The sequence below is a fragment of the Oncorhynchus nerka genome, linkage group LG15, assembly GCF_034236695.1.
Source record: "Oncorhynchus nerka isolate Pitt River linkage group LG15, Oner_Uvic_2.0, whole genome shotgun sequence".
NCBI classification, from domain to species: Eukaryota; Metazoa; Chordata; class Actinopteri; order Salmoniformes; family Salmonidae; genus Oncorhynchus; species Oncorhynchus nerka.
Genome location: NC_088410.1, coordinates 20,216,511 through 20,237,999, shown reverse-complemented (window position 1 = coordinate 20,237,999; position 21,489 = coordinate 20,216,511). Strand labels below are relative to the sequence as shown.

The 21,489-nt window shown below is 47.1% G+C and overlaps 1 protein-coding gene across 1 annotated transcript in view; it reads left to right on the top strand.

Annotated features, from left to right (window-relative positions):
• Nucleotides 1-21,489, top strand: part of gnav1 (guanine nucleotide binding protein (G protein) alpha v1) — a 61,540-nt gene that overhangs the window by 36,406 nt on the left and 3,645 nt on the right. Inside the window, 3 exon segments of the mRNA XM_065001250.1 lie at nucleotides 8,177-8,305; nucleotides 17,957-18,086; nucleotides 18,228-18,299. Of these exon segments, the coding sequence (XP_064857322.1) occupies nucleotides 8,177-8,305; nucleotides 17,957-18,086; nucleotides 18,228-18,299 (331 nt within the window).

Genomic DNA, 21,489 nt, shown 5'->3' with positions numbered 1-21,489 from the left:
CAGGGTGAATACTGACCTGTTACAACACACTGCAGGGTGAATACTGACCTGTTACAACACACTGCAGGGTGAATACTGACCTGTTACAACACACTGCAGGGTGAATACTGACCTGTTACAACACACTGCAGGGTGAATACTGACCTGTTACAACACACTGCAGGGTGAATACTGACCTGTTACAACACACTGCAGGGTGAATACTGACCTGTTACAACACACTGCAGGGTGAATACTGACCTGTTACAACACACTGCAGGGTGAATACTGACCTGTTACAACACACTGCAGGGTGAATACTGACCTGTTACAACACACTGCAGGGTGAATACTGACCTGTTACAACACACTGCAGGGTGAATACTGACCTGTTACAACACACTGCAGGGTGAATACTGACCTGTTACAACACACTGCAGGGTGAATACTGACCTGTTACAACACACTGCAGGGTGAGTACTGACCTGTTACAACACACTGCAGGGTGAATACTGACCTGTTACAACACACTGCAGGGTGAATACTGACCTGTTACAACACACTGCAGGGTGAATACTGACCTGTTACAACACACTGCAGGGTGAATACTGACCTGTTACAACACACTGCAGGGTGAATACTGACCTGTTACAACACACTGCAGGGTGAGTACTGACCTGTTACAACACACTGCAGGGTGAATACTGACCTGTTACAACACACTGCAGGGTGAATACTGACCTGTTACAACACACTGCAGGGTGAATACTGACCTGTTACAACACACTGCAGGGTGAGTACTGACCTGTTACAACACACTGCAGGTGAATACTGACCTGTTACAACACACTGCAGGGTGAATACTGACCTGTTACAACACACTGCAGGGTGAATACTGACCTGTTACAACACACTGCAGGGTGAATACTGACCTGTTACAACACACTGCAGGGTGAATACTGACCTGTTACAACACACTGCAGGGTGAATACTGACCTGTTACAACACACTGCAGGGTGAATACTGACCTGTTACAACACACTGCAGGGTGAATACTGACCTGTTACAACACACTGCAGGGTGAATACTGACCTGTTACAACACACTGCAGGGTGAATACTGACCTGTTACAACACACTGCAGGGTGAATACTGACCTGTTACAACACACTGCAGGGTGAATACTGACCTGTTACAACACACTGCAGGGTGAATACTGACCTGTTACAACACACTGCAGGGTGAATACTGACCTGTTACAACACACTGCAGGGTGAATACTGACCTGTTACAACACACTGCAGGGTGAATACTGACCTGTTACAACACACTGCAGGGTGAATACTGACCTGTTACAACACACTGCAGGGTGAATACTGACCTGTTACAACACACTGCAGGGTGAATACTGACCTGTTACAACACACTGCAGGGTGAATACTGACCTGTTACAACACACTGCAGGGTGAATACTGACCTGTTACAACACACTGCAGGGTGAATACTGACCTGTTACAACACACTGCAGGGTGAATACTGACCTGTTACAACACACTGCAGGGTGAATACTGACCTGTTACAACACACTGCAGGGTGAATACTGACCTGTTACAACACACTGCAGGGTGAATACTGACCTGTTACAACACACTGCAGGGTGAATACTGACCTGTTACAACACACTGCAGGGTGAATACTGACCTGTTACAACACACTGCAGGGTGAATACTGACCTGTTACAACACACTGCAGGGTGAATACTGACCTGTTACAACACACTGCAGGGTGAATACTGACCTGTTACAACACACTGCAGGGTGAATACTGACCTGTTACAACACACTGCAGGGTGAATACTGACCTGTTACAACACACTGCAGGGTGAATACTGACCTGTTACAACACACTGCAGGGTGAATACTGACCTGTTACAACACACTGCAGGGTGAATACTGACCTGTTACAACACACTGCAGGGTGAATACTGACCTGTTACAACACACTGCAGGGTGAATACTGACCTGTTACAACACACTGCAGGGTGAATACTGACCTGTTACAACACACTGCAGGGTGAGTACTGACCTGTTACAACACACTGCAGGGTGAATACTGACCTGTTACAACACACTGCAGGGTGAATACTGACCTGTTACAACACACTGCAGGGTGAATACTGACCTGTTACAACACACTGCAGGGTGAATACTGACCTGTTACAACACACTGCAGGGTGAATACTGACCTGTTACAACACACTGCAGGGTGAATACTGACCTGTTACAACACACTGCAGGGTGAATACTGACCTGTTACAACACACTGCAGGGTGAATACTGACCTGTTACAACACACTGCAGGGTGAGTACTGACCTGTTACAACACACTGCAGGGTGAATACTGACCTGTTACAACACACTGCAGGGTGAATACTGACCTGTTACAACACACTGCAGGGTGAATACTGACCTGTTACAACACACTGCAGGGTGAATACTGACCTGTTACAACACACTGCAGGGTGAATACTGACCTGTTACAACACACTGCAGGGTGAATACTGACCTGTTACAACACACTGCAGGGTGAATACTGACCTGTTACAACACACTGCAGGGTGAATACTGACCTGTTACAACACACTGCAGGGTGAGTACTGACCTGTTACAACACACTGCAGGGTGAATACTGACCTGTTACAACACACTGCAGGGTGAATACTGACCTGTTACAACACACTGCAGGGTGAATACTGACCTGTTACAACACACTGCAGGGTGAGTACTGACCTGTTACAACACACTGCAGGGTGAATACTGACCTGTTACAACACACTGCAGGGTGAATACTGACCTGTTACAACACACTGCAGGGTGAATACTGACCTGTTACAACACACTGCAGGGTGAGTACTGACCTGTTACAACACACTGCAGGGTGAGTACTGACCTGTTACAACACACTGCAGGGTGAGTACTGACCTGTTACAACACACTGCAGGGTGAATACTGACCTGTTACAACACACTGCAGGGTGAATACTGACCTGTTACAACACACTGCAGGGTGAGTACTGACCTGTTACAACACACTGCAGGGTGAATACTGACCTGTTACAACACACTGCAGGGTGAATACTGACCTGTTACAACACACTGCAGGGTGAATACTGACCTGTTACAACACACTGCAGGGTGAATACTGACCTGTTACAACACACTGCAGGGTGAATACTGACCTGTTACAACACACTGCAGGGTGAATACTGACCTGTTACAACACACTGCAGGGTGAATACTGACCTGTTACAACACACTGCAGGGTGAATACTGACCTGTTACAACACACTGCAGGGTGAATACTGACCTGTTACAACACACTGCAGGGTGAGTACTGACCTGTTACAACACACTGCAGGGTGAATACTGACCTGTTACAACACACTGCAGGGTGAATACTGACCTGTTACAACACACTGCAGGGTGAATACTGACCTGTTACAACACACTGCAGGGTGAATACTGACCTGTTACAACACACTGCAGGGTGAATACTGACCTGTTACAACACACTGCAGGGTGAATACTGACCTGTTACAACACACTGCAGGGTGAATACTGACCTGTTACAACACACTGCAGGGTGAATACTGACCTGTTACAACACACTGCAGGGTGAATACTGACCTGTTACAACACACTGCAGGGTGAATACTGACCTGTTACAACACACTGCAGGGTGAATACTGACCTGTTACAACACACTGCAGGGTGAATACTGACCTGTTACAACACACTGCAGGGTGAATACTGACCTGTTACAACACACTGAAGGACCTGTGAATACTGACCTGTTACAACACACTGCAGGGTGAATACTGACCTGTTACAACACACTGCAGGGTGAATACTGACCTGTTACAACACACTGCAGGGTGAATACTGACCTGTTACAACACACTGCAGGGTGAATACTGACCTGTTACAACACACTGCAGGGTGAATACTGACCTGTTACAACACACTGCAGGGTGAATACTGACCTGTTACAACACACTGCAGGGTGAATACTGACCTGTTACAACACACTGCAGGGTGAATACTGACCTGTTACAACACACTGCAGGGTGAGTACTGACCTGTTACAACACACTGCAGGGTGAATACTGACCTGTTACAACACACTGCAGGGTGAATACTGACCTGTTACAACACACTGCAGGGTGAATACTGACCTGTTACAACACACTGCAGGGTGAGTACTGACCTGTTACAACACACTGCAGGGTGAATACTGACCTGTTACAACACACTGCAGGGTGAATACTGACCTGTTACAACACACTGCAGGGTGAATACTGACCTGTTACAACACACTGCAGGGTGAATACTGACCTGTTACAACACACTGCAGGGTGAATACTGACCTGTTACAACACACTGCAGGGTGAATACTGACCTGTTACAACACACTGCAGGGTGAGTACTGACCTGTTACAACACACTGCAGGGTGAGAACATACTGACCTGTGTTACTGACAACACACTGCAGGGTGAGTACTGACCTGTTACAACACACTGCAGGGTGAATACTGACCTGTTACAACACACTGCAGGACCTGTTACAACACACTGTGAATACTGACCTGTTACAAAACACTGCAGGGTGAATACTGACCTGTTACAACACACTGCAGGGTGAGTACTGACCTGTTACAACACACTGCAGGGTGAATACTGACCTGTTACAACACACTGCAGGGTGAATACTGACCTGACACACGTCTTACCTGAACACACCTGCACTGTACACCTGTACACCTCACCTATATTTTCACTCTTTCTCTATTTCTGTGTCTCTCTGTCTCTGTCTGTGTGTCTCTCTGTCTCTCTCACACACTGGTTGAATCAGCGTATGTTATAGAGAGATCCAGGGGTCTAATTATCTGAGTGTGGAGGCCTGCTGTCCTGTGATTAGCCTTGTGGTGTGTCACTGACAATCCACACACACACACTGTCACAAAGAATCAACCATGATCACCCTGAGAGCCAGACAAAGGAGAAAATACCTATTACGAGAGAGAAGCGGTGGTCATTATGGACAAATCTATGTGACGGAGGTGAGTCTGAAGTAGAGAGGGAGAAAGAGGGAGAATGAACAGAGAGAAGGCTGAACCAACCAGCCCAGCAGGAGGCTGTCATCTCTCCTCTCCCCCAGCATGAGGCCTCTGCTCTGGCTTTATCTACAGCGACAGGTCCCCTGGAGACCCACTGAGCACCAGCCGGACACCACAGCCTGGGAAATACACCTCGGACAAAGTCACGCAGACACACACACACACACACACACACACACAATGCTTGCAGACACAGAAACACACAGAATGGAAGCTTTGCCGCATCAAAGTGATGGTGACATTCTAGCCCAGTCATCCCCTATCAGCTACTTGGGCTGTAACACACCCTGCACACATCACACACTCACTCACACACACACTTACTCACACACACACACACACACACACACACCCCAGTATAATCCATCTATTAGATCATCCATAGCCTCAGAGAACCAGTATTATGTAAAGCTATAACTCTATCTAAAACCCATTAATCCAGTAGTATGAATATTCAGTATGGAGATTAGTATCGTAGCATCTCTTGGGGGTTAGTTTATCTCTGCATTCTACACCTGACAGCAGCTTCATTTGTAAGTCAGGAGGTGACAGAACAAAAAGGTAGCGTGAGAGGAGGGTGAGCTGGGGAGGGTGAGCTGGGGAGTTCTCAGGTACCAGAACGCATGAGGAGAGCTGGGGAGGGTGAGCTGGGGAGTTCTTAGGTACCAGAACGCACGAGGAGAGCTGGGGAGGGTGAGCTGGGGAGTTCTCAGGTACCAGAACGCACGAGGAGAGCTGGGGAGGGTGAGCTGGGGAGTTCTTAGGTACCAGAACGCACGAGGAGAGCTGGGGAGGGTGAGCTGGGGAGTTCTCAGGTACCAGAACGCATGAGGAGAGCTGGGGAGGGTGAGCTGGGGAGTTCTCAGGCATGATGAAAAAATGCCCTTTTATAATAAATCCTTGCATATCATCACATTTGCGTCTTGGCATAGAGCAGTAGAGTAGAGACACTTACACAGGTAGAGTAGAGGCACTTACACAGGTAGAGTAGAGACACTTACACAGGTAGAGTAGAGACACTTACACAGGTAGAGTAGAGACACTTACACAGGTAGAGTAGAGGCACTTACACAGGTAGAGTAGAGGCACTTACACAGGTAGAGTAGAGACACTTACACAGGTAGAGTAGAGACACTTACACAGGTAGAGTAGAGACACTTACACAGGTAGAGTAGAGACACTTACACAGGTAGAGTAGAGACACTTACACAGGTAGAGTAGAGACACTTACACAGGTAGAGTAGAGACACTTACACAGGTAGAGTAGAGACACTTAGGTAGAGACACTTACACAGGTAGAGTAGAGACACTTACACAGGTAGAGTAGAGACACTTACACAGGTAGAGTAGAGACACTTACACAGGTAGAGTAGAGACACTTACACAGGTAGAGTAGAGACACTTACACAGGTAGAGTAGAGGCACTTACACTAGTTGCACACACTGGGAACATGTTTAGTAGTCGAGGGTCCGGGAAAAGTCTTGCCTTTTATAAACACATTTCATGCAGTTATATGTAATTTTACATGACTGTAGACTTTGATGGAATCTTTTTATTATAATTTTTTTAACACCACGCAAATAATTGAAATGGCAGGCTACTTTGACACTGACAAACTGAGAATCAAAAATCAATACATATTGACCTTGTCTTGAACCCATCAATAGTCCAGGTCTAGGCGTGTGGAGACACAATGTGAGGAGGAAATTATTGTCCTAAAAATGCTTTCCAGTTTCACTGACTCACCTAATGATGAGCAGATCACTCACTGGTGATGGCTGGTGCCAAAAGTCTCTCTGTCTTGTCTCTGTCTCGTCTCTGTCTCTCTGTCTCATCTCGGTTTCTCTGTCTCGTCTCTGTCTCTCTGTCTCATCTCGGTCTCTGTCTCTGTCTCTCTGTCTCTCTGTCTCATCTCGGTCTCTGTCTCTCTGTCTCTCTGTCTCTCTGTCTCTCTCTTGTAAAACAGTATTTGGAAGTTGATCAAATGTTTTGGTGGCCTACAGCATAGAGTCTTCTATTTTCAGGAGGAGACATTTGCCTCCTACCTGTTTTCCTGCGGTTGTATGTGAAATATTACCTGCATGCTGTTTTTTCACTGACAGATGTGTGGCTCATTCCAGACTGTAGGCTATTCCTTGTTATTGGACTACAATCCACAGCTAAGCAATACATTTAAAAAACAAGATGCTATTGATCCTCTGTGGCTAAATTATGGGCCTTCTCATGGTGTAGTAGGACATACTGAATGGTTTCATTTATTTCTGAACAGACAGCAGTAATTCTATAGCTTTGGCAGATGTATTTACATTTATCAAGGGTGCTGCAGCCCCCCCAGAACCTTGTGATTCCATAAGGGTGCTGCAGCCCCTCCAGAACCGTGTGATTCTATAAGGGTGCTGCAGCCCCTCCAGAACCGTGTGATTCTATAAGGGTGCTGCAGCCCCTCCAGAACCTTGTGATTCTATAAGGGTGCTGCAGCCCCTCCAGAACCGTGTGATTCTATAAGGAAATAAGTGCTGAAGTGCAACGCAGGAGAGTTGCAGGCTCCTGTCTATCAGAGCAGAGAGAGAACATACTCGCTTCTCACACAGCCGCGTTGGTCTCAAACATGGGTTACAATGTTGCACAAACCATAAACGCGGCCCAGCCCGAATCTACTCTTAGAAATATTAGGCCCGGGCTGAAAATCTACTTTTTCACATTACGTTTTTTTTTTGTGTGGGCAGGAGAATTAATCGAAGAGGCAACTCAAATGAACTTTGATTGCTTTTTATTATAATTTTGAAACAATTATTTTTCATGCCTTGAGAGGTACTGGAATAAAAGCGGAGAGGTGCTGGATCCTGTTCCGGCAGGATCCGACTTAAATTAAGCACAGCCTGACAGGCATACTGTATGTCTCTCTGTCTGTCTCTCTCTCTCCATCTCTCTTTCTCTAGCTTTTGAAATTGTTACCTTTTCAGATATACGATGTTTAGATCAAATAATCTAATCTTTTGTCTTTCTCATCCTCCTCCTGTAGTTTCTTTGAGAACATGGGTCGTATCATCTCTCCGGACTACGTTCCCACGGAGACGGATGTCCTGAGGGTCAGACTGAGGACCACCGGGGTCATAGAGACGCAGTTCAAAGTCAAACACCTGCTCTTCAGGTAAATAATACTATTGTGTGTCTTCTCTTGTTGTTGTAGAAAATAAAACTTTCCCAAAATACGAAGGCCTACTATCAGGGCTCTAAATTTTAAAGAAATTAATTGGTAGCACTGGTGCTCCCAATTTAAAAATGTTAGGAGCACCAGAAAATGTTTTCCCAATTGATTGAGTGTATATTGGGCCTGTATGAATTCTAGCTTCTTCTGAAGCTCATGTTGTGCCCTAGAAACTAACACGTAACGCTTCAAAGACATGCGTTTATTATAAAAGCTCCAATGTTGATATGAATACCTGTCATTGAAATTACAGAGTCATTAGTGTAATATTGGGTTTTTTACATGGTGTAAAAGTACCATTGCCCTACACTGTCTCTTTAAAAACGTTGTGCGTTGACTACATGCAAGAGATCTGTCATTAATTAATTGCTATGGTTATTGATCTCCTGAAGAAGCTATCCCTTTTCCTTTCGTTCCAACTGTTTGGATATCAGTGGAGGCTGGTGGGGGGAGCTATAGGAGGATGGGCTCGTTGTAATGGCTGGATTGGAATGACTAGAACAGAGTCAAACATGTGGTTTCCAGATGCTCGATGTGTTTGATACCGTTCCATCCATTCCATTACAACGAGCCCATCCTCCTGTAGCTCCTCCCACCAGCCTCCACTGTTCGATAATACTGGTCAAGTTACCAGGTTGTCAGCTAGCTTAGCCAATGAGGTAACACGACCGAACAAAGTGTGAACAAGTGGTTAACGATGCACCAGTAGTTTTAGAACAGCCCACGACACAATGCTCCCAAAATAAAACTTGTGGTCACACGGCAAAATATTTTAGTCGCATTAAAGTCCCACTGACGATAGTTTTCAGGTTTTAACTTAAAAGTGATCAAAAATACCTGTGCCAGGTGCTGGTATCTTCATCTTTGGGACCATGTCATGTTATCTCACACAGACTCATTTTGTCACAGAGACTTTATCTCTAACAGCCAATTTGGCTAGTGCCAATCAGACAAACTTATATCTGATTGGTCTGTGATTGAGTCAGCAGGAAGTCAATATGTCAATACCCTAACAGGCCTTATCAACACACAGTGGACTAGAGTTTGATAACCGGGCGCACACACACACACACACACACACATACACATACAAACAAACATAGTAGGGATGTGACAAATGGAGAAAAACGTTAATGTTAAACTGCCACTTATTTTTATCGGCTTCCATTAAAACACTAAGAACAATTTATAAAATTCCTTGTGAATTCACAATGCAGCTGCACTGCTGCCAGCAACAGGTTGGGTCTCATCACGGAGCGTCCTTTTCAGATGGGGAAGAACCGGTACCACCACTACTGTTGGGTCTCATCACGGAGCGTCCCTTTCAGATGGGGAAGCACCGGTACCACCACTACTGTTGGGTCTCATCACGGAGCGTCCCTTTCAGATGGGGAAGAACCACTACTGGTACCACCACTACTGTTGGGTCTCATCACGGAGCGTCCCTTTCAGATGGGGAAGAACCGGTACCACCACTACTGTTGGGTCTCATCACGGAGCGTCCTTTTCAGATGGGGAAGAACCGGTACCACCACTACTGTTGGGTCTCATCACGGAGCGTCCTTTTCAGATGGGGAAGAACCGGTACCACCACTACTGTTGGGTCTCATCACGGAGCGTCCCTTTCAGATGGGGAAGAACCGGTACCACCACTACTGTTGGGTCTCATCACGGAGCGTCCCTTTCAGATGGGGAAGAACCGGTACCACCACTACTGTTGGGTCTCATCACGGAGCGTCCCTTTCAGATGGGGAAGAACCGGTACCACCACTACTGTTGGGTCTCATCAGATGGTGAGCGTCCCTTTCAGATGGGAAGAACCGGTACCACCACTACTGTTGGGTCTCATCACGGAGCGTCCCCTTCAGATGGTGAAGCACCGGTACCACCACTACTGTTGGGTCTCATCACGGAGCGTCCCTTTCAGATGGGGAAGAACCGGTACCACCACTACTGTTGGGTCTCATCACGGAGCGTCCCTTTCAGATGGGGAAGAACCGGTACCACCACTACTGTTGGGTCTCATCACGGAGATGGTGAAGACCGGTACCACGTCCCCTTCAGATGGTGAAGCAGATGGTGAAGAACCGGTACCACCACTACTGTTGGTCTCATCACGGAGCGTCCCTTTCAGATACCACCACCACTACTGTTGGGTCTCATCACGGAGCGTCCCTTTCAGATGGGAAGAAGAACCGGTACCACCACTACTGTTGGGTCTCATCACGGAGCGTCCCTTTCAGATGGTGAAGCACCGATGTACCACCACTACTGTTGGGTCTCATCACGGAGCGTCCCTTTCAGATGGTGAAGAACCGGTACCACCACTACTGTTGGGTCTCATCACGGAGCGTCCCTTTCAGATGGGGAAGAACCGACCACTACTGTTGGGTCTCATCACGGAGCGTCCCTTTCAGATGGTGAAGAACCGGTACCACCACTACTGTTGGGTCTCATCACGGAGCGTCCCTTTCAGATGGGGAAGAACCGGTACCACCACTACTGTTGGGTCTCATCACGGAGCATCCCTTTCAGATGGGGAAGAACCGGTACCACCACTACTGTTGGGTCTCAGATCACGGGGTCTCATCACGGAGCGTCCTTTCAGATGGTGAAGAACCGGTACCACCACTACTGTTGGGTCCCCTTCAGATGGTGAAGCACCGGTACCACCACTACTGTTGGGTCTCATCAGATGGTGAAGAACGGAGTTGTCCCTTTCAGATGGGGAAGAACCGGATGGTACCACCACTACTGTTGGGTCTCATCACGGATGGTGAAGAACCGTCCACCACTTTCAGATGGGGAAGAACCGGGTCTCATCACGGAGCGTCCCTTTCAGATGGTGACCACCACTACTGTTGGGTCTCATCACGGAGCGTCCCTTCAGATGGTGAAGAACCGGTACCACCACTACTGTTGGGTCTCATCACGGAGCGTCCCTTTCAGATGGTGAAGAACCGGTACCACCACTACTGTTGGGTCTCATCACGGAGCGTCCCTTTCAGATGGTGAAGAACCGGTACCACCACTACTGTTGGGTCTCACCACCACTACTGTTGGGTCTCACGAGCGTCCCTTTCAGATGGGGAAGAACCGGTACCACCACTACTGTTGGGTCTCATCACGGAGCGTCCCTTTCAGATGGTGGCACCGGTACCACCACTACTGTTGGGTCTCATCACGGAGCGTCCCTTTCAGATGGGAAGAACCGGTACCACCACTACTGTTGGGTCTCATCACGGAGCGTCCCCACTTTCAGATGGGGAAGAACCGGTACCACCACTACTGTTGGGTCTCATCACGGAGCGTCCCCTTCAGATGGTGGAAGAACCGGTACCACCACTACTGTTGGGTCTCATCAGATGGGGAAGAACGGAGCGTCCCTTTCAGATGGTGAAGAAGAACCACTACTGGTACCACCACTACTGTTGGGTCTCATCACGGAGCGTCCCTTTCAGATGGTGAAGATGACCGGTACCACCACTACTGTTGGGTCTCATCACGGTACCACCACTACTGTTGGGTCGTCCCTTTCAGATGGTGAAGGACCGGTACCACCACTACTGTTGGGTCTCACGGAGCGTCCCTTTCAGATGGGGAAGAACCGGTACCACCACTACTGTTGGGTCTCATCACGGAGCGTCCCTTTCAGATGGTGAAGAACCGGTACCACCACTACTGTTGGGTCTCACGGAGCGTCCCTTTCAGATGGGGAAGAACCGGTACCACCACTACTGTTGGGTCTCCCTTTCAGATGGGGAAGAACCGGTACCACCACTACTGTTGGGTCTCATCACGGAGCGTCCCTTTCAGATGGTGAAGCACCGGTACCACCACTACTGTTGGGTCTCATCACGGAGCGTCCCTTTCAGATGGTGAAGAACCGGTACCACCACTACTGTTGGGTCTCAGATGGGGAAGAACACGGACCACTACTGCGTCCCTTTCAGATGGGGAAGAACCGGTACCACCACTACTGTTGGGTCTCATCACGGAGCGTCCCCTTCAGATGGGGAAGAACCGGTACCACCACTACTGTTGGGTCTCACGGAGCGTCCCCTTCAGATGGGGAAGAACCGGTACCACCACTACTGTTGGGTCTCATCACGGAGCGTCCCTTTCAGATGGTGAAGCACCGGTACCACCACTACTGTTGGGTCTCATCACGGTGCGTCCCTTTCAGATGGTGAATCACCGGTACCACCACTACTGTTGGGTCTCATGGAGCGTCCCCTTCAGATGGTGAAGGACCGGTACCACCACTACTGTTGGGTCTCATCACGGAGCGTCCCTTTCAGATGGTGAAGCACCGGTTCCACCACTCGTGTTGGGTCTCAGAGTAGTGTACCCTATAGGGAATAGGGTGTCATTTGGGATGTAACCCACACTTCAGTCTCCTACACCTGCTCTGTAAAATTAACTTCCTATGAATTATAATAACTAACAATATTACCTCTGCATTTCATATGAATTATGAAAACGTAACAATATTACCTCTGTATTTAAAATGATAAACCATTTTACCTGGGCTGTGGCGAGAGGCTTTTCATAAGGTGCCTTTGTTTTGCATCTAAACATTGTCACACTGCGTTGTGGAAACTGCATGTCAATATGACACAGACCCTTTTACCTCTGTGTGTGTGTGTGTGTGTGTGTGTGTGTGTGTGTGTGTGTGTGTGTGTGTGTGTGTGTGTGTGTGTGTGTGTGTGTGCGTGCTTCACAAATTGGCAGAATATCTGTGTGATGGCCTCTGTCTAGGAGCAATACAATAGTTGATTTGGTTTACCAGAATCAACACCACACCACACACACGCACATACAATCAGCATGTAGGGTCATGGACACATGAAATTGAAAGCTGTCAATCAAACTGCACTATGGATGCTTTTATTGACAAAAATGACCCATCACATAAAACACTCTCTCACACCCACACACACACACGCACCCCACTCTAGTCGTAAATCTCTGTGGATGGGGGTACGGGGACCGAGTCCCCCGTTTTCAATTTCCTCAAAGACAACAACCCTCAGCACAACACAACACGGACGGACAGACGAGGAAAAGGTCAAATCTCTCCAAAGAAAATGATTTTTTTTGTCCATTTCACCTTTGTCTAAACAAGATGGATACTGAAGTGGAGGTATCTGTTATACACACTTACTGAGAGAGGAGATGAGGGGAGAGGAGAGGAGAGGAGATGAGAGGAGAGGAGAGGAGAGGAGAGGAGAGGAGAGGAGAGGAGGAGAGGAGACTAGAGAGGCAGAAAAAACATATGACAGTTCTCTGGAATATCTTGTAACATTTATGAGATGAGACTTTTCATGTGTGTATTTCACACCCAATTTCACTTCAATTTATGTTTTCAAACAAACTAAATTATGAATCACGCCAAATGTTCATTATTTGAATAATTGAAACGTAAACATTGGGCCAGGGATGTTGCACCACGTCTCTGGGCAGAGGCTCATCCTGATCTTTACATAGTGCGTGTTGTGCTTTGAAATGTTCGACAGTCTGTAGACGTCTCGATACATACGGTCCCTGTAGTAGTCTACGTTTCAGCCCCATAGGTGTGTGTGCGTCATCTAGATGTCTAATAAAAGTATTTTGAAACATTGCTGGCTGACAGGAAGTGGTTTCTGTTTGGTCTCTCTCTTGATCTTTCTCGTCTTCCTCCTTTCTGGTCTCTCCTCCTCCTCTACTCCTCACACTTGGCTTTTGTTGTTTTTCTGTCACGTTGACTACTGCTAAATCCCACAGCCACTGCGGGGGCACTGCGGGGGCAGGTTAAATGGTAGAGCACTAAAAGGACCAGTGGATGAATGGGTGTGTAAGGCCTTCGTTGTCACCCATTGTCTGCCTCTCTTTCGAAAAGACACAGGCTTTCACAGGCTTTTTATGACTCATAGTTGTTGACAGTGTGTTTGCGTTGTGGGCGGAGCTGTAATACCTGATCAGGTAAAAGGAGGAGAGGGAGGCTTCACTATAATATCTGTCCTTCTCTATTCTCTCTTTCATTCTCTCTAAAGTATGTGGTGAGGGACCCAGAGAAAGATGGGGATGGAGAGATGTATTCCTGAACCTCACACACACACACACACACACTCTTCCTCAGTCAAGGTCAACGTAGGTCGCAGTTCGTTAGCTAACCCCTAATTAACTATGTAATGAAAGAACGAATGGAACACTTGTTTAATCCTCCAATCACATCGTCTCCTCCGTCTACCAGCCCTCGCCGCCCAGATGTCACGGGACAGTTTAGTGCATACACACACACAGCCTGCTTACCATTGACCTGTGACCCCCTCATTCCGCCTCTAGAGAGATCCCAAGTGGCACCCTATTCAGGTCCCATAGGGCTTTGGTGAAAAGTAGTGTACTATATAGGGAATAGGGTGCTATGGGGACGCGGCCTCTCTCCATTTCACCTTGTCTTCATCAGAGCATCAGATAATTAACTGACACTGATGAATGACCAAGGAATTTACAAGTTAAGTGGGGCTGGGGGAGGGGAAGAGGGTGGGGCTGGGGGAGGGGAAGAGGGTGGGGCTGGGGGAGGAGAAGAGGGTGGGGTTGGGGGAGGGGAAGAGAAGAGGGTGGGGCTGGGGGAGGGGAAGAGAAGAGGGGCTGGGGCTGGGGAGAAGAGGGTGGGGCTGGGGGAGGAGAAGAGGGTGGGGCTGGGGGAGGGGAAGAGAAGAGAAGAGGGTGGGGCTGGGGGAGGAGAAGAGGGTGGGGGAGGGGAAGAGGGTGGGGCTGGGGGAGGGGAAGAGAAGGAAGGGGTGGGGCTGGGGGAGAAGAGGGTGGGGCTGGGGGAGGGGAAGAGGGTGGGGGGGGGAAGAGGGGTGGGGCTGGGGGAGGGGAAAGAGGGGGGGGAGAGGGGGAGGGGAAAGAGAAGAGGGTGGGGCTGGGGGGGGAAGAGAAGAGAAGAGGGTGGGGCTGGGGGAGGGGAAGAGAAGAGGGGTGGGGCTGGGGGAGGGGAAGAGAAAAGTGGGTGTGGCTGGGGAGGGGAAAGAGAAAAGAGGGGAGGGGAAAGAGAAGAGGGGGGGCTGGGGGAGAGAAAAGAGGGGGGAGGGGTGGGGGAGAGAAAAGATGGGGAGGGTGGGGGCGGGGAAGAGAAACGAGGGTGGGGGGGGAAGAGAAAAGAGGGTGGGGCTGGGGGAGGGAAAGAGAAAAGACCTGAGGGGGGTGGGGAAGAGAAAAGAGGGTGGGGCTGGGGGAGGGGAAGAGAAAAGAGGGGGGGGAGAGGGGTGGGGGGGGGTGGGGGAAGAAAAGATGGGGAGGGTGGTGGGGGGGGAAGAGAAAAGAGGGTGGGGCTGGGGAAAGAAAAAGAGGGTGGGGCTGGGGGAGGGAAAGAGAAAAAGACCTGGGGGGTGGGGGGAAGAGAAAAGATGGGGAGGGTGGGGGCGGGGAAGAAAAGGGTGGGGCTGGGGGAGAAAGAGGGTGGGGCTGGGGGAAGAGAAAAGAGGGTGGGGCTGGGGGAAAGAGAAAAGAGGGTGGGGCTGGGGGAAAGAGAAAAGAGGGTGGGGCTGGGGGAAAGAGAAAAGAGGGTGGGGCTGGGGGAGGGGAAAGAGAAAAGAGGGTGGGGCTGGGGGAGGGGAGAGAGAAAAGAGGGTGGGGCTGGGGAAAGAGAAAAAAGAGGGTGGGGCTGGGGGGGGAAAGAGAAAAGAGGGTGGGGCTGGGGGAGGGGAAAGGGTGGTGGGCTGGGGGAAAGAGAAAAGAGGGTGAGGCTGGGGGAGGGGAAAGAGAAAAGAGGGTGGGGCTGGGGGAGGGGAGAGAGAAAAGAGGGTATCGGCTAGCATCATTAGTTCATTTTGTGATTTTGAGATGTGGTTGAAATTCGTTTTTTTTAAATTGGCATTCCATACACGGGGCCCTATTGGCATTCCATACACGGGGCCCTATTGGCATTCCATACACGGGGCCCTATTGGCATTCCATACACGGGGCCCTATTGGCATTCCATACACGGGGCCCTATTGGCATTCCATACACGGGGCCCTATTGGCATTCCATACACGGGGCCCTATTGGCATTCCATACACGGGGCCCTATTGGCATTCCATACACGGGGCCCGATTGGCATTCCAAACACGGGGCCCTATTGGCATTCCAAACACGGGGCCCTATTGCCTCTGGTCAAACGTAGTGCACTATATAGGACTTAGGGGTGTCATTTGGGATGCAGATTGCATCTCACTGTATCTGTCTATTGCCTTGGACCTATTTACTTCAGATAAAACCCTCAAAACACATCAACTATTAAGTCCAATTAGCTACAGACGAATGTCCAGATGACCTGCTGCTCAAATGTTATAGATGTGGCTGGATGATATGATATACTACACACACACACCCAACACTGTGATAACACTAGCTGAACAGATGTTATAGATGTGGCTGGATGATATGATATACAACACACACACCCAACACTGTGATAACACTAGCTGAACAGATGTTATAGATGTGGCTGGATGATATGATATGATATAACGACACACACACCCAACACTGTGATAACACTAGCTGAACAGATGGAGCAAGCTGCTAGACAAGGTTGTGTATGAATAATACCCCCAAATAAATAGTATGCGAAAAACAAAACGTTTTAGTATGTGACATTTTGTACATTGTACTCTGAATGCATCATCTAATGCGCCATTTGTTCATTTTGGTACAACGTGTCAATGTATCTGATTATCAGTTGATTTCACACCATATTAGCCAGCACCAGACCTCCAAGTTGTTTGGGTTTTAGTGTAGAATCTTCTGAGAGCAGAGACAAACTCACCAATACTCAACATGGACTGTAGCATATCAAGTTAATTGCGAATTAATAATTGTTATGCTTTATTGCGAGTAAAAAGTGATTTAAAAAAAAAACGTATTCATTGCCGTTGAGTGTGACGGTGTTCAACCGTTCGCCCCCGGACCTTTTAGGAGGGGAGGAGAAAAGAGACTGGCATCACTAAATCCCAAATGAGATCCCTTTTTGTTTTAATGACGTTGGCTTACGCTAAAATACTACAGAGGTTTCCATCATCTCTGGCTTATTCTAAGCCCTCTGGTCGTGTCCCAAATGACACTCTATTCCCCATGTAGTGCACTACTTCAACCAGAGCCCCGTGGGCCCTGATCAAAAAGACTGCTCTGAATCGGGAATAGTGTGCCAATTGGGACGCAAGCTCTGTGTGGACCTCGAGGGGCTTCACGGAGGACCCAGGTGTTCCTGAAGGACCCAACAGACGGTTCCCTCAATCTGAGTAAATTAATTAACTTGCTAATTGTCTTTTAGCTAATTGATAAACACACACACACACGATGTAAATAGTAGCAGGTGTCCTATTTGAACCTATGCTGTGAACCTCCTGCTGACAGCTAACTGTCATTATCACATGGATCTAAAAGACTAAACACATTGGCCAAACCACGACCACACTAATAACCTGTCTCGCTGGCTGCCCAACTTCTCTACTCCACATAATCAATGAGTCTGATGTGTTCCATCTAATGTACAGATTTCTCACTCGCTCATTTAAAAAAAATATATTTATAAAAAATTATTCTCTCCCCCTTCCCCCTCTCCAGGATGTATGATGTGGGGGGTCAGAGGACAGAGAGGAGGAAGTGGATTGGTTGTTTCGAGGACGTCCGGGCCGTGGTGTTTGTTGTTTCTCTCAGTGGATACGACATGACTCTAGTAGAGGACCCATGTATGGTGAGACACCTCTCTATTGTTACCCCGACATCTTTACCTGTCTTTTCCCTGATGAACACTGTTACAATATTACTACACATGGTCTGACGTGACAGACGCCTGTTTTACTAATGTTACATCTAATGAATTCCCCTCTTTCAGAACCGCCTACAGGAGAGTCTGAAACTCTTCTCTTCCATCTGCAACAACATCTTCTTCAAGAGTACCTCAATGGTAAGAGACAGTCTATATACCAGGGTACCTCAATGGTAAGAGACAGTCTATATACTGTAGTACCTCAATGGTAAGAGACAGTCTATATACTGTAGGACCTCAATGGTAAGAGACAGTCTATATACCAGGGTACCTCAATGGTAAGAGACAGTCTATATACTGTAGTACCTCAATGGTAACACAGTCTCTATACCAGGGTACCTCAATGGTAACACAGTCTCTATACTGTAGTACCTAAATGGTAAGAGACCGTCTCTATACTGTAGTACCTCAATGGTAAGAGACAGTCTATATACTGTAGGACCTCAATGGTAAGAGACCATCTATATACTGTAGTACCTCAATGGTAAGAGACAATCTATATACTGTAGTACCTCAATGGTAAGAGACAGTCTATATACCAGGGTACCTCAATGGTAAGAGACCGTCTCTATACTGTAGTACCTCAATGGTAAGAGACAGTCTATATACCAGGGTACCTCAATGGTAAGAGACAGTCTATATACTGTAGTACCTCAATGGTAACACAGTCTCTATACCAGGGTACCTCAATGGTAACACAGTCTCTATACTGTAGTACCTCAATGGTAAGAGACGGTCTATATACTGTAGTACCTCAATGGTAAGAGACAGTCTATATACTGTAGTACCTCAATGGTAACACAGTCTCTATACCAGGGTACCTCAATGGTAAGAGACCGTCTATATACTGTAGTACCTCAATGGTAAGAGACCGTCTATATACTGTAGTACCTCAATGGTAAGAGACAGTCTATATACTGTAGTACCTCAATGGTAAGAGACAGTCTATATACCAGGGTACCTCAATGGTAAGAGACAGTCTATATACTGTAGTACCTCAATGGTAAGAGACAGTCTATATACCAGGGTACCTCAATGGTAAGAGACGGTCTATATACTGTAGTACCTCAATGGTAACACAGTCTCTATACTGTAGTACCTCAATGGTAACACAGTCTCTATACTGTAGTACCTCAATGGTAACACAGTCTATATACTGTAGGACCTCAATGGTAACACAGTCTCTATACTGTAGTACCTCAATGGTAACACAGTCTTTATACTGTAGTACCTCAATGGTAACACAGTCTTTATACTGTAGTACCTCAATGGTAAGAGACGGTCTATATACTGTAGTACCTCAATGGTAACACAGTCTCTATACTGTAGTACCTCAATGGTAACACAGTCTATATACTGTAGTACCTCAATGGTAAGAGACAGTCTATATACCAGGGTACCTCAATGGTAAGAGAGAGTCTATATACTGTAGTACCTCAATGGTAACACAGTCTCTATACTGTAGTACCTCAATGGTAACACAGTCTCTATACTGTAGTACCTCAATGGTAACACAGTCTTTATACTGTAGTACCTCAATGGTAAGAGACAGTCTATATACCAGGGTACCTCAATGGTAAGAGACCGTCTATATACTGTAGTACCTCAATGGTAACACAGTCTCTATACTGTAGTACCTCAATGGTAAGAGACAGTCTATATACTGTAGTACCTCAATGGTAAGAGACAGTCTATATACCAGGGTACCTCAATGGTAAGAGAGAGTCTATATACTGTAGTACCTCAATGGTAACACAGTCTCTATACTGTAGTACCTCAATGGTAACACAGTCTTTATACTGTAGTACCTCAATGGTAAGAGACAGTCTATATACCAGGGTACCTCAATGGTAAGAGACCGTCTATATACTGTAGTACCTCAATGGTAACACAGTCTCTATACTGTAGTACCTCAATGGTAAGAGACAGTCTATATACTGTAGTACCTCAATGGTAAGAGACCGTCTATATACTGTAGTACCTCAATGGTAACACAGTCTCTATACCAGGGTACCTCAATGGTAAGAGACAGTCTATATACTGTAGTACCTAAATGGTAAGAGACCGTCTATATACTTTAGTACCTCAATGGTAACACAGTCTCTATACCAGGGTACCTCAATGGTAAGAGACAGTCTATATACTGTAGTACCTCAATGGTAACACAGTCTCTATACCAGGGTACCTCAATGGTAAGAGACAGTCTATATACCATAGTACCTCAATGGTAAGAGACAGTCTAGATACTGTTGGACCTCAATGGTAAGAGAGAGTCTAGATACTGTAGGACCTCAGTGGTAACAGACAGTCTAGATACTGTAGGACCTCAGTGGTAACAGACAGTCTCTATACTGTAGGACCTCAGTGGTAACAGACAGTCTCTATACTGTAGGACCTCAGTGGTAACAGACAGTCTCTATACTGTAGGACCTCAGTGGTAGCAGACAGTCTCTAACGGGGTACCTCAGTGGTAAGGCCCAAGTCTAAAGCCCAATTCAAACGAAAAGCACAAAAAAAATCCCGCTTGTAAACAACCTAGTACACGCTGGAATTAGAATGCACAGGAGTCAATGAGAGAGAACAGATGGACCGTCAACGACGTCAAAAGCCTGAAAGAATGGTGTTTGGTAAGAGATCATGTAACCAGCAGGCTGGGCGAGAAGAAAATATGCCAAACTAGCCTAGCATGCAAGTTCATTTATTTATCTTTTCAAATATTGTAGTGCACAGATTTTGCCATGATTTTTTATTTTTTATTATGACTAGAAAAGTCCCATCCATACAGAAACTCTTCCATTGATAGTTACAGCTACTTGGCCAAGTCTAAACAGAGTTTGGTTGATAGTTACAGCTACTTGGCCAAGTCTAAACAGAGTTTGGTTGATAGTTACAGCTACTTGGCCAAGTCTAAACAGAGTTTGGTTGATAACAGCTACTTGGCCAAGTCTAAACAGACAGTTTGGTTGATAGTTACAGCTACTTGGCCAAGTCTAAACAGAGTTTGGTTGATAGTTACAGCTACTTGGCCAAGTCTAAACAGAGTTTGGTTGATAGTTACAGCTACTTGGCCAAGTCTAAACAGAGTTTGGTTGATAGTTACAGCTACTTGGCCAAGTCTAAACAGAGTTTGGTTGATAGTTACAGCTACTGGCCAAGTCTAAATGCAGGAGTCAATGAGAGAAACAGAGTTTTTATCTTTTCATAGTTGATAGTTACAGCTAGAGTTTGGCCATAGTTAGTCTAAACAGAGTTTGGTTGATAGTTACAGCTACTTGGCCAAGTCTAAACAGAGTTTGGTTGATAGTTACAGCTACTTGGCCAAGTCTAA